The sequence below is a fragment of the Hypomesus transpacificus genome, chromosome 23 (assembly GCF_021917145.1).
Source record: "Hypomesus transpacificus isolate Combined female chromosome 23, fHypTra1, whole genome shotgun sequence".
In the NCBI taxonomy this organism is placed as follows: domain Eukaryota; kingdom Metazoa; phylum Chordata; class Actinopteri; order Osmeriformes; family Osmeridae; genus Hypomesus; species Hypomesus transpacificus.
This window is the reverse complement of record NC_061082.1, coordinates 8,114,211-8,128,242: the sequence shown is the minus strand read 5'-3', so window position 1 is coordinate 8,128,242 and position 14,032 is coordinate 8,114,211. Positions and strand designations below refer to the sequence as shown.

The 14,032-nt window shown below is 44.2% G+C and overlaps 1 protein-coding gene across 4 annotated transcripts; it reads left to right on the top strand.

Annotated features, from left to right (window-relative positions):
• Positions 1 to 5,126: 5,126 nt before the first annotated feature.
• On the top strand, positions 5,127 to 13,398 carry hspbap1 (hspb associated protein 1). Of its 4 annotated transcripts, none has more exons than XM_047046076.1 (8): positions 5,127 to 5,315; positions 6,978 to 7,164; positions 7,800 to 7,984; positions 9,214 to 9,350; positions 10,428 to 10,599; positions 11,534 to 11,617; positions 12,068 to 12,178; positions 12,620 to 13,398. In XM_047046076.1, exons 2-8 carry the CDS (start codon positions 6,981 to 6,983, stop codon positions 13,151 to 13,153), a joined length of 1,407 nt encoding a protein of 468 aa, XP_046902032.1. In that variant the 5' UTR covers positions 5,127 to 5,315; positions 6,978 to 6,980; the 3' UTR covers positions 13,154 to 13,398. The 4 variants fall into 4 exon arrangements, with proteins under 4 accessions (XP_046902032.1, XP_046902031.1, XP_046902030.1 ...); XM_047046075.1 differs by lacking the exon at positions 5,127 to 5,315 and adding an exon at positions 6,220 to 6,637; XM_047046074.1 differs by lacking the exon at positions 5,127 to 5,315 and adding an exon at positions 6,220 to 6,793.
• The last annotated feature ends 634 nt before the right edge of the window (positions 13,399 to 14,032 follow it).

Here is a 14,032-nt window from a genome sequence, read left to right as displayed (position 1 = left end):
ATCCTATCTGAAGACTGTCTGACAATGGGACACGATATTCATAGCGAATGCCATTGGCATGGGGGCCTGGCTGGCACAGTCTCCCATCAACATGGCTGTGAGCAGCCAATCAGAAGAGAGAGAGAGAGAGAGAGATGAGGAAATCTGACATGTTTTAATCAAAGAGATACTTGCATCCATCTGAATCACTGAGCAGTGCCCTGCTTTGATTGAAGAGTCTTTATAATCATGGCTATGCCTAATCAGTGGCTATTGCAGTAATAATGGCTTTTTTCCTTCCAAAACAAACACACACACACACACAAACAGCAACCGTTTCCACGCTTCCCTGAAAACAAACAGGAAGGTGTTTCAACCTCCCAATTTCCCCTTGATACCAATAAATGAGCTCAAACCTAAAAGTAGAAGTTCACCCTCTGGAGGAGAGGACGGAAGAAAAACAACGCCTGGCGGACATGAAACGATTGTTTTCCCCTCGTTCTTCATGAAACACCTCCAGGTCTGATCTCCAACAGCCTGTCAGGGGAGCCGTACGCTTTCTAAATCAAGCTAACCGCAGCCGTCCTCCCCCCAGCGGACCAGTCCAGAGCAGGGGAGGGGAGGGAATCAAAGGCAGGGAGCGTTTGATCGCTCCCCCACGCTGCCCTTGAACTCCTCACCAGGTTGCGAGGCTCCTCTGGCTGTGCAGCTGTGAAGCCAGTCAGTCCAAGACAGGAGCAGCAGGACCTCTGTTTACTCGGGGTACGGAATCAAGAGTGTAGCATCTGAAGCACTCACTCGAACCATCCACTCGCATCGTTGGCGTTTCATTACAGTGTGCGACAGGGGACGTATCGATGAAGAACCCCCAAAACGTAGCCGAGGTCAACGTATCCAGCCCTCCTCTTCTGAGAACGTTGTGATGGCTTTGAGTCACTCGCTCTACCAGTAGGTTCTTGCACACACAATGCAGAGAGGGACACCTGCTGGCCACTGTAGAAACACGCTTTTTCAAACAAATCCGTGGTCTACTCTGATGATGAAGCTCTTTTGTTTAACGATGGAGGTCAATAGGACCCATAAACAATGTAGCGTGTAACTGGGGTTGGTCCAATGGGTCCAGACCCAGGTGTTGTGATCTTATGACCACAGGCAGGTGCATTAACAACTCGCTCGTTTCGAGTATACTGTAAACACCTGCTTGCTCAGGATCTTTAAACCTCTGAGAACAGTGTGTTTGCCACAGTGTCTGAATGACTGATGTTGAGTCAGCCCACAAGCATCCCTGTGGTCCTACCTTATCTACCATCAAGTTTAGAATGCACATCCACAATGGGATGACACAGCAAACTCATGAATTTTACTAACCCTGTATAGTCTTTCGCATCCTGCACACAAAACAGCATGAGGACTGCCATTTAAACTCTACTTTCAGGTCGATACTGACCAGCCAAACTAGAAAAACCAATGCTGTTGGTCAGTCTGGTCTAACTCTTCTTTGCTACTGCTATGCTGTAAGCTGTGTGTACAGGCTTGCCACAAAGTAGTAGAGATTAATGGAGAGAGCCAGCAAGACAGCAGTATTATAGTGCTTACGCTCAATATTGCAGTGTGCGACTTTTAGGCATCCACACTTTATTACGAACCTAGCAAATCACAGATGCTGAAATCGGATATTATATGAGTGGTGGAGAAACTTGGAGGGGATCCTTACTGCCTCTAATATATCTTTGTCTCCAGTAAAAAGCTGTCCGCTACAAAGACCACTCTTGTTCAAGGCTCGATGCCAGCGTTTGACTGAGGACTCCTCACCTGATGCTGGTTGTAAAAGAATACACCCCCGACAATCTTGGCAAGGTGAAAGACCCCACATGACATAGCGGTTGTGTAATGAGTACCAGCGACTCCTGCTTGGTCAACCTGTTCAACCTGCAATGTGTCAGTTCTGGCCTAAATAGGTTGTCTATGGTCTCCACTTACCATAACAGAAGGCAGAGAAGCAGCCTAATACCTTGCATCTTGCCTCTGAGGTCTTCTATCTATATCAGTTAATAGGTAGTAGCGAACAATTGAGTGTCATTAGTTTGAAATACTTTGCAGTAAACATTATCACTGTTGGCATTTCACAGCAAACTCTGGGGTGGATCCAACTAGGAGAAAATGATTTCTGTAGCAGTGGAAACATGATTGCCTCTGTCTGCAAATTAAAGCAGTCGCTTTGGTATGAATTTTATATTAGTTAGCTATGAACATAACTGACTCACTATGGGTGAATGAGCTCTTACCTGCTCTTGGCAAACAGGAAGCCCAACATACCATAGTTCTCATTAGTGAGGTCTATGATTTGCTTCCTCAAAATAAATCCCACAATACATTACCTGAATCAAGCTCATTCTGGGGTTGAGGATGTAGTCTATGCGCAACATTAACAATTGAAAGATAAGGAAATTCCCTTTTATGCCCACAATATTGTTTTGATGGCCTCGCTTCAGCCTTTGACAAAGCTGAAGGAACATTCACTTTCTTCTAAACTCGAGGACAGACCTAAGACAGGCTTCAATATGCTGTTTTTCAGTGCGGAACAAAAGAGCATGGTAGTTTGAGAAGAAGAAAAAACTCTGCAGATAAGAGACAGTAAAAGAAAATCCTTACAATTCATCATTTTAAATTGAATTCTAGCCGGTATCTCTGGTCGCAAACATTGCACCTCAGTCCTTTTGAATGATTCAGTCATTGGGAATCTGGGAAAGTATGAATAGGAGCCAGGGCTAGGTCTGCTTCAATTCAATTGTTCAACACAGACTTTCAAAACAAATTACAATACGTTGACTGTATTCAAATAAAACAAATCTAATTTATATATTCAAATTATGTATGCAGCTTCTTATGCTCCTTAAAAACTTGGCCTTCTGCGGTGGTATTCATGTTCAAATTGCACAGAGCCTATTAGCCATAAACAATTATGAATCCCAACACTGTCCACCATTAAAGTGGCTACATGTATAGTGTGTAATAGATTGGAGTTTTGTCTGTGGCATTAGACAACACCACAGATGAATTGGCTTTTAGTGTTCATGGTGCGGTGCGGTTGGATGAGACTGATGGCTTGGGCCTTACCATCGTCGTAGAGCCTGGTCTCCCAGGGGGACGCTTCGTAGAGCCGCCCCCAGCAGCATAAAGAAGGCTGAGAGGAGCAGGGAGGCCCGCAGACCTGAGGGAGAGGACGAGAGAAGTGGAGGAGAGAAGTGGACAAGAGAAGTGGAGGAGAGAAGTGGAGGAGAGAAGTGGACGAGAGAAGTGGACGAGAGAAGTGGAGGAGAGAAGTTGGGAAAGAGGAGGTTAAGATTTGGTAATAAATTAATAGCAGAAAAATTATGTAATGGGGGAGAGAGAAGTAGAGAAAGGCGGGGGGAGATATGAGACATGGCACAGAGAGGTGGAACAAGACAGACAAATCAGGTTAGAGGTCAAACTTAAAGTATCATTATGATATCCCTACCCCCAACTGAATACATATCCACAATACACACACGCATGCCAGCACATCTCTTCCTCATTTAGCAGAGCGAGGGGTCCAAAGAGAGACAGTTGCCACTAACACAGTACTTTTTCAGTTTCAAACACATGATAGGCATTTATGGGAACTCTGTAGACTTCCTTGTTCTCCTAACTCAAGACTTATTTTTCATGCAACATAATGACTTAACATGCCCTTGGTTAAGAAAAAAATTAAATAAAAATAAAAACAACTCAAAAAACAACAAGCTTTATATAGGCTATTTGTTTGAGCCTCTGTCAAAGACTAATTTTCACCCCTTTGGAGATGGACAATAATGTTTTTTTATTGATTTGAAGTGAATTTGTGAATTGGGGAGAGAGTAAAATGATAGTTCCTTGGACATTTTAATGGAACTGTCCGTAATCACAGAACTTAGAATAGAAGAGAAGAGAAGGGGAGGGGAAAGAGGGACTATTTCTGAAGAGACCGGCAGGTTTTGGCATGAACTCTTTGTATGTAAAATACCTTTGTCTCTATAAGTGATACATCAAGATGTCGGTTTAGGGCTTTTTCTCTACATAAAACGAAAACAATGACAGTAGTAAGAAAGTGTCAATAAAAGAAGTATACACATTTGGGGAAGTAACAAAACTAAAAACCCTACTTCCATTATTTGTAGGCTTGATGTTCCCAACCTCAAAGGGCTCTTGAACAGTTTCAACATCACATTCCATGACTTCAAGTGCTAAACTTTCCCATGCCGACACAATCAAGAGAGCAATAACAGCTTCTCTTTTAGACATTAACTGTATCATTTTTTTCAATAGATGTCCCCTTATTTAAAACACACATAATAGTTTTCATCTAATAACTTAATCTCTGTGCATGGAAACTGGCCACATAGCTGACATCTTTACGAATCCACTGTTACAAGAGGCCAGTTCAAGCTAAGGATCCGTATTTCTATACCTAATATAAACGCATGGTTTCTGAATGTTTTACATAGCTCTAGACTCTCAAAGTCAGATAGTAAAAAGGTTGGATGAGAATACGCAGAAAACAAAAGCTCAGTTTTGCCAGAGAGAAAATATAGCTCTAAATATTTAAAAACAATTAAGCAATTCTGTGCATAAGGAAACGTAAAAACAATTATTGAAACATGGTAATCAATGGATTTTAGCTAAACAGAGCCAGCAACAGTGCTTTGTTAAGCCCAAACGTTTAGCCTACTACTACGAGGCTACTACAACCAGGTGTCAAGGGGCCCATTGAACAAATCATGCTACAGCTTAACACCATTAGTGGAGACTTTCTAATTATAATGTCCTTACTAGGCTAAGACTGTCACTCTCCAGCTGGAATTCCACTACTTGTTAAGAAGTAGAAACTCCACTGAAGCAACTGTCATTCAATACAACACTTCAGCCATAGGCCTACTTCACATAAAGACTGTATTCCATTCGTTTTCGAATTACATTAAATTATAATTACTCTGTGTATGGAAAGGACAGAAAACACTAGTTTCACATGACCTTGTAGCTGTACGAGTGGTTTGTTATAAGATTTAATTGGTAAACCCTTATCATTTATGGTTGCAGCTCATGGTGATGTTATGTCAGTCATCTGATTATCTAGTCTATGTGTTAGCTGCTTCAGTCAGGTGACAAAGAGGAACAGGTTTAGTGCTCTGAAATACGCACTTGTAAGTGGTTTGTGGAACTCCCTTACATTCAGGCTTATTTTTACTGCCCATTGAACTTTCATAAGACTATACTGCTTTGTAGCTTGATTGTTTAAACGTTTCACGAGGACTGGCCTCTAGAAAAATTCCACCAAGGTAGACACAATTTATTTATTGCGGGAACATGCTATTCTGTACCTCTCTATTTTAGTAGCCATGTAAAAGACAAAACTATGATGGGACACACCTGAAATAAACTTTGGGCAGACAGAGCAAAGCATTTGCTGTATCATGTAGGCTAAGCAGCTTTCTTGTGGGCCAAAAGACTGAAAATCTGTCTCTTTTATAAGCCTACTTTTGTCAGTTGTTAAGGCAGACTTTGATCCAGTCTGTTACTACGCCCTACTGATCCTTAAATTCCTGCTGCTTCTTCTAGTTTGTAAATGTAATATTTGTAAGTCCCTTTGAATATAAGCTATTAATAAAAATGTAAATGTAAAACGTGTTGGGTAATAGACTACCAGTTCATTTAAATCGAGCACTTCATCAATCCCAAAATAAATTCAAAGTTATGTTATGATATGAGGTAAAGTAAGAGACCATCTAAAACTAAGCATTAAGTGTACCTGCCCTACTGTTGGCAATGTTTATTATACAAGTACTGTATGTTGTACAAATATTGCGGATGGCCCCCCCAACCACTCTCCTGACAGCAACAAAACAAACTGTCACAAACTGAAAACACAGGTGATAACACATTTCTCACCTTTTTTATCCATCAGCCACATAAAGAGCAGCCATGGAGCGAATCCCACTGGACCCCACAGAACCAAGAGTGCAATATCAGATTTCGTGAAGTCGTACGCGTGCATCGCAGAAATCTGAATTGGGCCCCAAGTGTTCCATACCATCCCTTGCATAAACGCCAACAACGAAAACAGAGTCAGAACCAGCCATCTTCTCCTATATACTCTGCTAAATACAGGCTCTGTGTTCGTTTCGGGGTGTGTAGGGACAAGAAGTGGTTCCCTTTCGGCCTCGTTGCTCGGTCCAGCACCCATCGCATTTATGTTAATGTATGGAGAGCTTCGCTGTGATTTATTCCGTATCTTAGATCTTCGGATTGCACAATGTCTTACTTTCTACTTGGTAGCCTACACTGATATCAGTTGCCGAGAAACAGTAACAACCGATTGCTACAATTTACAAGACTGCGCATGAGCGGATGCTATCACAATTTGGAAACCGATACCGTTCGTTCTCCATTTTGGTCCATATGTGGGATCATTCGTCTGCGGGGTTTCTACGGCATTTGAGCCACCATGGCCTCAGTTTCATCTTGAAAAATACAATCAGTCTACCACGTGAGCTTTGTTTACTTCCGTAAAAGCGTTCTGTGCGGGTCGGTGCACGTGTTCTGAGCCCCAAAAATGTCCGAGGATAGAGCACACTGAGTTCTTTGAATCCCATCTGGCTTGGTGAGGATGGGTGCCTGGTGTCTGTCTTTCCTCGCAGACGGATGTAGCACGATGTTCGATTATGACAGCTAAAACAAGCTGATTTCATGAAGCCTACTTTCAGTTTCATGGATTTTCTGTAGCCTACGAAAGATTTTAATCGAGTCTTTATCATTGGTAGGGATCTTAAATTTGCATTCTTAGACGGTACATTTACTTTATCTTAGATAACGGTGTCTGCTTTCTACACTCCAAAGAGTGTTTTTTTTATGGGTATTGAAGCATGGAGGAAGTTACTGGAAATAACAAATTGATTGATCTCGCAATGGGCTTAAGCATTTCCCCATATAATTTCACTCAGGTCATGGCTGCCAAACCCTTCAGCCCAAAGGAGGTGAGGAGGATCCTGGATTCTCTGTCAAGGCCTGCTGTCTTTCTCCACATGACTCATGATTGGCCAGTTCTCCACTGGACAGCAAACCACCTGTCAGACTGCCTTGACCAGAAGAACATCCGATTCAGACTGGGGGAAAAACAAGCAACACACAGTGAGTGAGTGAGTGAGTGAGTGAGTGAGTGAGTGAGGGAGCTCTCAGCTCTGCATCTTAGAGTAACAGCCACAATCTAGTGAACATGAGGAGGGGTCATGATCCCACCACTCTCCACCTCAGTAACCCAAATTGGAATTCACTCAGCCATTATGTATCTTACTGTTCACCTTGCATGGTTACAGTTTTCATTGTTCCTCTTGCTGAAATGTAGAAATGTATGTCAGCAACTATGCACACACACCCATTCCCAATAATAGAGTTGTTTCAATCAAAAAGCAAATAAGAGGATGCCGTCAAAAAATATCTTAAACTAACGGTTTTCAAGGGTTTAGCCATTGTGAGTTATTTTGCTTTTGTTATGGGTCAATGGAAGTACTTGTTCTACAGCGAACAAGAGAAGTTGTCTATAAGACTGCAAAATGAATGTTCACATCTGCAATATTGTTTTATATGATTGATAACAGACGGTCTAATTGAACACATTTCAAGTATGTTTGTCAATAGTACTGGCAATGTTTCTCATAAGTGATATTGATTTCATGTAATTAGCTTTTGAATTACTTTCTGTCTCACTGATACCTCTGTCTTCCTCTCTCTCACCCTCCTTATGTGTCTGTGGGTCTCTTCTATAGCTCCTCTATTTGAAACCCAGTGCTCATATGTGGAGGCCAGCCTTGACCAGTTCCTGTGCTGGACCAGTAAAGGGACTGGGACAGAGGTGGGGCTTTTCTCTGGCTATCCTCTCTCAGAGTACTGGGCCTATGCAGACTACAAATACATCGCTATGCTATTCCAAGACCAGCCGTCCATGTTTGAGGTAATGAATCTTTTCTGTCTGATATGGACACTGATGTATGACACGTCTAATCAACAATGAGAACACGATCGAGAAGTCGTCTTTTCAGCCGAGTAGTAATTGGGCTCGGGCTTTATTTTATCTTGTGTTGTTTTTCCAAATGAGATGTGATGGCAAACTTCTAAGGTTTTGTTAGTGGGACCCAATTTGTAAAGTTTCTGGCGTAGTGTTGACCCTCTCTCCCTCAGCACAGCGCTTCTCTGATGTGTGTGCGTGGTGTTGTCACAGTCAATAGGCCGCTTCTAGATCTCCGTCCTATATCAGAGCCCCTGTGGCATGTTATGTTCCACACATCCCGACGTGGCTTCAGAAAAGTTTAGGCCACCACATATCATATTTCATTGGAGTTCAACTAAACTCATTTGACCAGAATACAATTTGTGAACGCAATGAGTCGATGCCAAACAGGTGCTCTAAAATTTTCAATTTCTTATCATCCGGCGGCAGATGGAGACACGGACAAAAATGTAACAAATCAAAAGCTACCTACGTTTTGCTAACAGCAGACATTCTCCAACTTTTAATGATTTCCTGGCAGACACTTTTGATCAAAGTGTTTTTCTTTTTTTAATGTTTTGCCTTTTGTCCCTGGGCGGTCAGTACTTGAGAGTTCATTCTTGTTTGGCCCACCCCGAGATTCTTTCGGTTTCCTTAAATGATAATAAATGCTTACAGGCGACCTGCGTTTTTGACAGGCCTGACGAAATTCATACCTTAGAGACAGGCAGACAGAGGCCTTTTAAATGATGAATAGTGCCATTTAAAAGTTGCTGAAAGCCAAGATTGTGCAGTCTATCATTTTCAGTCGCCTGAATATGGTAATGGAATCATTATCCAGTGTGCTGGGCAGAATCCCTGAAGGCTTTCTCCTCACCATTTTGACAGGAAGTGATTGACAGCCTAAATAGTTTGACAGAGCGTGTTCAGACAGTATTTTGGTCTCCCCACACAGAGCATGGCTAGCCAACAATGTAACAGTCAAGTAGGCAGCAGACGAAAGCGGAGTTACGTGCACCCGTGTCACCTATGAGTTTGAATGTATTGTCATACCTTTTCATGTTTGCTCAGGTGGAAATATCAGGTTGATATTTCCACCTGTAGTTCAGTGTTGTGTTTCGGAGGTTTCTTCCAAATCAATTTGCGATGAGATCCACGGGTGTCTGACAGAGCATCTGGATGTGTCCTTTCAGGACGTGGTGTGGTCTGATTTTGGTTACCCGGGCCGGGCCGGTCGAGAGAGCACCCTGTGGATCGGCACAGGGGGAGCCAACACCCCCTGCCACCAGGACACCTATGGATGTAACCTCGTGTTGCAGGTGCAGGGAAGGTGAATACAGTCCAGTCTAAACCCCCTCCCTCACAACACACCTCACAACACTTTGCGTTGCTCAACCGATTTCTCCCCTTGGTGAGGAAATTGCTCTATGAATTAGAGGTCTTCAACCTTGGTCCTCAGGGACCCCCTGTCCTGCACGTTTTAGATGTTTCCCTGCTCCAACACACCTGATTCAAATGAATGGTCGTTAACAGACTTCTGCATAACTAGATAACAACCCATTCATTTGAATCAGGTGTGTTGGAGCAGGGAAACATCTAAAACGTGCAGGACAGGAGGTCCCTGAGGACCAAGGTTCAAGAAAGTTGGAAGTCGCTTTGGATAAAAGCGTCTGCTAAATGAATAAATGTAAATGTAAGACCTCTGAATTATACTGATGCAATTCCAGTAGCATTAGAGCTGAAGAGAAGGGTTGGGTGACAATGGAGGCTACAGATCACCACCATTTCTCTGGTTGTCAGCGATCCGGCTGAAGGGAGAGGACTTGACAATCCTAGGTGATTGAGGAAGCCTTCTCTTTTTTTCCTTTTCCCTGGGTGCTGATGGGACTGTGTCATTTGGGGGCCATTTCAGAGCAGTCCTATGGCCTCAGAAAGCAAAAAAAAAAAATTTGGTCTTGAGGCAGTTGGAGATATGAGGTAATGCTGTTTTGAACTGAGGTGAAGGTTTTCTGCGAAGCACTAACACTGCTCAAGGGGTAAAGGCTGTCTTTGTGTCTTATCTCTGCCTGGCATTCACTGAAGAACATCTCTGCCATCTTGCTCCTTGTAATTGGTCGTATAAATCTAAATTGGTGAGGTATTCTGAAAAAAAAATATATATATTTAAATGATATCGGGATTCTATTCATTTTGACAAATGATGATGTCAACTGGCACCAGCACAGTGACCATGTTAGTTTTTCTGATGATGCCTTTCAAATGAACTGTAAAATAAACTGGTCAAGCCATACCCACAAGGTCACCAAAGAAACAAAGAGACGCTTCTCAGATTTCATGCTTAATTTAACGTCGGTAAAAATGTGTCACGCAACCTTTTCTTTGCCTGGCCCTGTCTGTGTGTGCTCAGGAAGCGCTGGACCCTGTTCCCCCCGGAGGACACGGCTCGTCTCTACCCCAGCAGGGTCCCCTACGAGGAGTCCAGCGTCTTCAGCCTGGTGGACGTCCTCCAGCCAGACCTGAGGAGGTTCCCTGCCTTCAGCCAGGCCAGGGCCCACACCGTTACACTGCAGCCTGGACAGGTAGCACCATTACACAGACAGACTACATTACTGGGGATCGGTATAGCTCAGTGGTAGAGCATTTGACAACAGAAGAGGTTGCACGTTCAAATCTCTCCTCGTACATCGCTGTGGAAAAAAGGGTCTGCTTAAGGAATACATGATTATTATTATTGTGACTGGCTTTAGGAAGGGATCGAACGGAAGGGCAGAGGAAGAGAAAAAGAATCGTCTTCTATGCACTGAGTTTACAAAAGGGCGAGGTTAATCGATGCGTTCAGAGACTGGGTCATCTGTGTAGGTTCTATTCAACCTCTGCCTATTCAGACTCTGTCAGTGTAGTAAGAAGCCCGGGCAGCAGTCACAAAGCCACCGCAGCAGACCCCATGAAGACACTTAGCAATATTTCACCTGTCAGCTCAGATGAGATACTGCCATGGTACACCGCTATCTCTAAACCAGATATTGATAAGTCTGTCTTTGCAAATCAAACAAACCTTGCAGCATGCCTCTCCTCTTGTCAGGTCGGAGAGCCTGAATGAATTAAGAGTCTGAGGATCAATAAGGCCTGCCCAGTTTAATAAAGACTAGAGCCACTTTGTTAATGGCTCATCAGTTTACCTCTGATGGACAGGCAGGATGGGGAAGTCATGCACTGCCCCCTAGTGGAAACAACCCACCACAGGTATTGACGTGAACATGTGTGTCGTGTTGTTGGCCTGGCTTGAATACATTCGCTTGGGTCCGCTATTGACTGGCTTCACTCCCCTGTCCCCTGAACTGTAAGCTGTTCCACTTGTCAGGCAGCAGAGTAATTCAAGACTGCCGGACACTGCAAACTCCCCCTGGGCTCCAGGAACATTTGGCTAGATTTCCTCCATGTTGTCATCCTACATTGGTTCTGTTATATTCACCTTTTGACCTTAGCTCGCCTCTCCTGTCCTTCCCCCCCCAGGTCCTGTATGTGCCCAGGCATTGGTGGCACTATGTGGAGTCTGTGGATCCTGTAACAGTTAGTGTCAACTCCTGGATTGAGCTGGTAAGCTAATGCACACACCGTGCCCCTCAGCACCTGCGGTAACTACAAGGCATTAAGTATTTTGAGAAAATTGGTCTTTTAAAGGGGATACAAATTTACAGCTCCCTTCTCTCCGCTCTGGAGTTTTCCGTGTGCCTCGGTGATTGATGTTAAGAGAGTTTGAGGTTCCCCCGATGATGTGTGCCGTGCGCTGTGAGTAATGAACAGGCCTTCGAGTTAAGATACCCCTGTCATAATGATTTGTGAGTGGGCACGAGTGTGTGTGCTGCATAAATTTGTATCCGCGGCTGGAGAAAATGTGTGTTTGGGAAAGTGTGACATGCCGATGCCACCCAGATAAGGGCGTCTTCCACAAGGTCGCAGACACAATCGATTATGCTCAGCCTGTCCGTCTGTGTCTTTATCGCTGATTTTCCCTGGAAAGCAATTCTGTTCACTTCCTCGGCACAGGACGTGGATGACGAGGCGCGTGTAAACGAAGCCGTCACCAAGGCCGTCGTCTGTGCCCTGAAGACCACGCCCAGTAAGGACAACACTGACGACTGGCTCAACCCCACTGAGGTAACGCTCCACATACACCCACACAGACGACGTCCCAGTGGGGAAAAGTGCATTCGATTAACCTCCATTTGTACAATTTCAGTCTGTGGCGGTGCGATTTATACGTTTGATGGATAATCCACCTCGAATTTAGGAAGGATTGCGGCCAGCGTTTGGGCCCGAAACCTGAACCTGATTTGGCAAAGCCAAGATGGCTTCACCTTGCGGGTGTCACATTTGTTCTGCTGCCATTTTCACTCCGGGCAGAATTTGTGGTCTTTCGCCATAGCTCAGATCACAGGGAGACATTTCTCACGGTTTACATGTGTCCAGAGAAAAAGCTCAACCCCTAGAAATGCAGTTTTAAAATACTTGAGAGGGAAGGGTGGTGGGACTGTCGAGATGAAATCCTTGGTTTGGGCCTTCCCACATCGATCACAGAGGCTTTGACACCTTTTGCAGGAAGGAGTGTCCTCGCATGGAGAGAACCTGCAGTGTCTGAACCTGGCGGTGCACACCTGCCTGCAGAGGAGAGAGAGGGGCCAGGGTGCTGAGCAGGAGCGCCCAGAGCCAGGAGGGGGCAGAGGGGCCAAGCGGGACTCTAGCGGACAGACCCGTGGCGGCGGCGGCGGCACCACACCCCTCACCATCCCCTTCGGACCTCACCTCGTCCCTGTGCCATCTAACCAGGACGGGCTACCCAAATCAAAGGGACTCAACTCGAAAGACGGGGAAGACGGATCCCCTAAGAGCTGCATGGCCGACCCAAGCAAAGACCCGAGACCCAGAGTCTTGTCTGATAGTGGTGAATGTGGTTCTGGTTCCGACGACTATTGCAGCCCGGGCAGAGACTGTGACTCCGGAGACGCTGCAGAGGCCTTAGGACGCGCCCCCATCACCACCAACGACCTATTAGAATGCCTGGTGCACCCTGATGTCATCGCCCATGTCACTAAGCTCCTGTTGGAGAGACAGAACAGACAAAACAATGCCTGAACATCTCAACCTTGTCTTCTGGTTATGTAAAGGGTCAGTTAAATATATAGTCGGTATCTTTAAAATGACATTGTTTTTTGGGGATGCTCAGGTAAAGAAATAAGGTTTTCTAAAAACTTACATTGAATTAATTGTTGAGTCACCTGAACCCCTGAAGTGCCTCATCTTATTGACTGAAGAGGCTTTGACTAGTAACACTGTCTCAGTCTCTTTGGATTTATATGTTTTTACAGGGAAATACTAGAACTATCTGTGGATCTAGGGATTCGGAGATGAACTGTGAGAACCTTACTGGCTGTATGTATCCTTCATGTCAGTGAGGAGGAAAGCGACAGAGCTAAGCGTGTGTTTGCAAACCCTGTCATGGAGCATTCCATTCACAACAGCTCCATAAGCACAGACAAGAACCACTCTCAAGGTTATGAATTAGAAGGAAAAACCTGTTAGCATTTGTACTGATTTCATTGTTTTATCAAATGTAAGCACGTGCGGTTCTTATTTTTGTATTTCAGAATGTAATATATACATAAAACCAACCAACCAGTGTTCCGGTAAATATAGCAGCAATGCTTGTTAACAAGGGTGCCAAGGAAACTACGAGACTTTGATGTGCATTTCCTGTCTAACATTCCAGAGTTTTACTACTGATGCTGGCAGGCCAGGGTGTAGTGGTTTGATGTTTCTTGCAAGCTGTTTAAGACTGATGGATATGATTTCAACTCCTTATAACTTGTGTTTTTTCCATTGCTGTCATCTTGTATGTACAGTATTTGTAAAGTAATGAGCAATATAAAATGTTGAAGCTCATCGTACATAGAAAACAAACATACAGGGCATATTAATAGAGAATTTGTCTGCTCAAATGAAACCACACCTGCT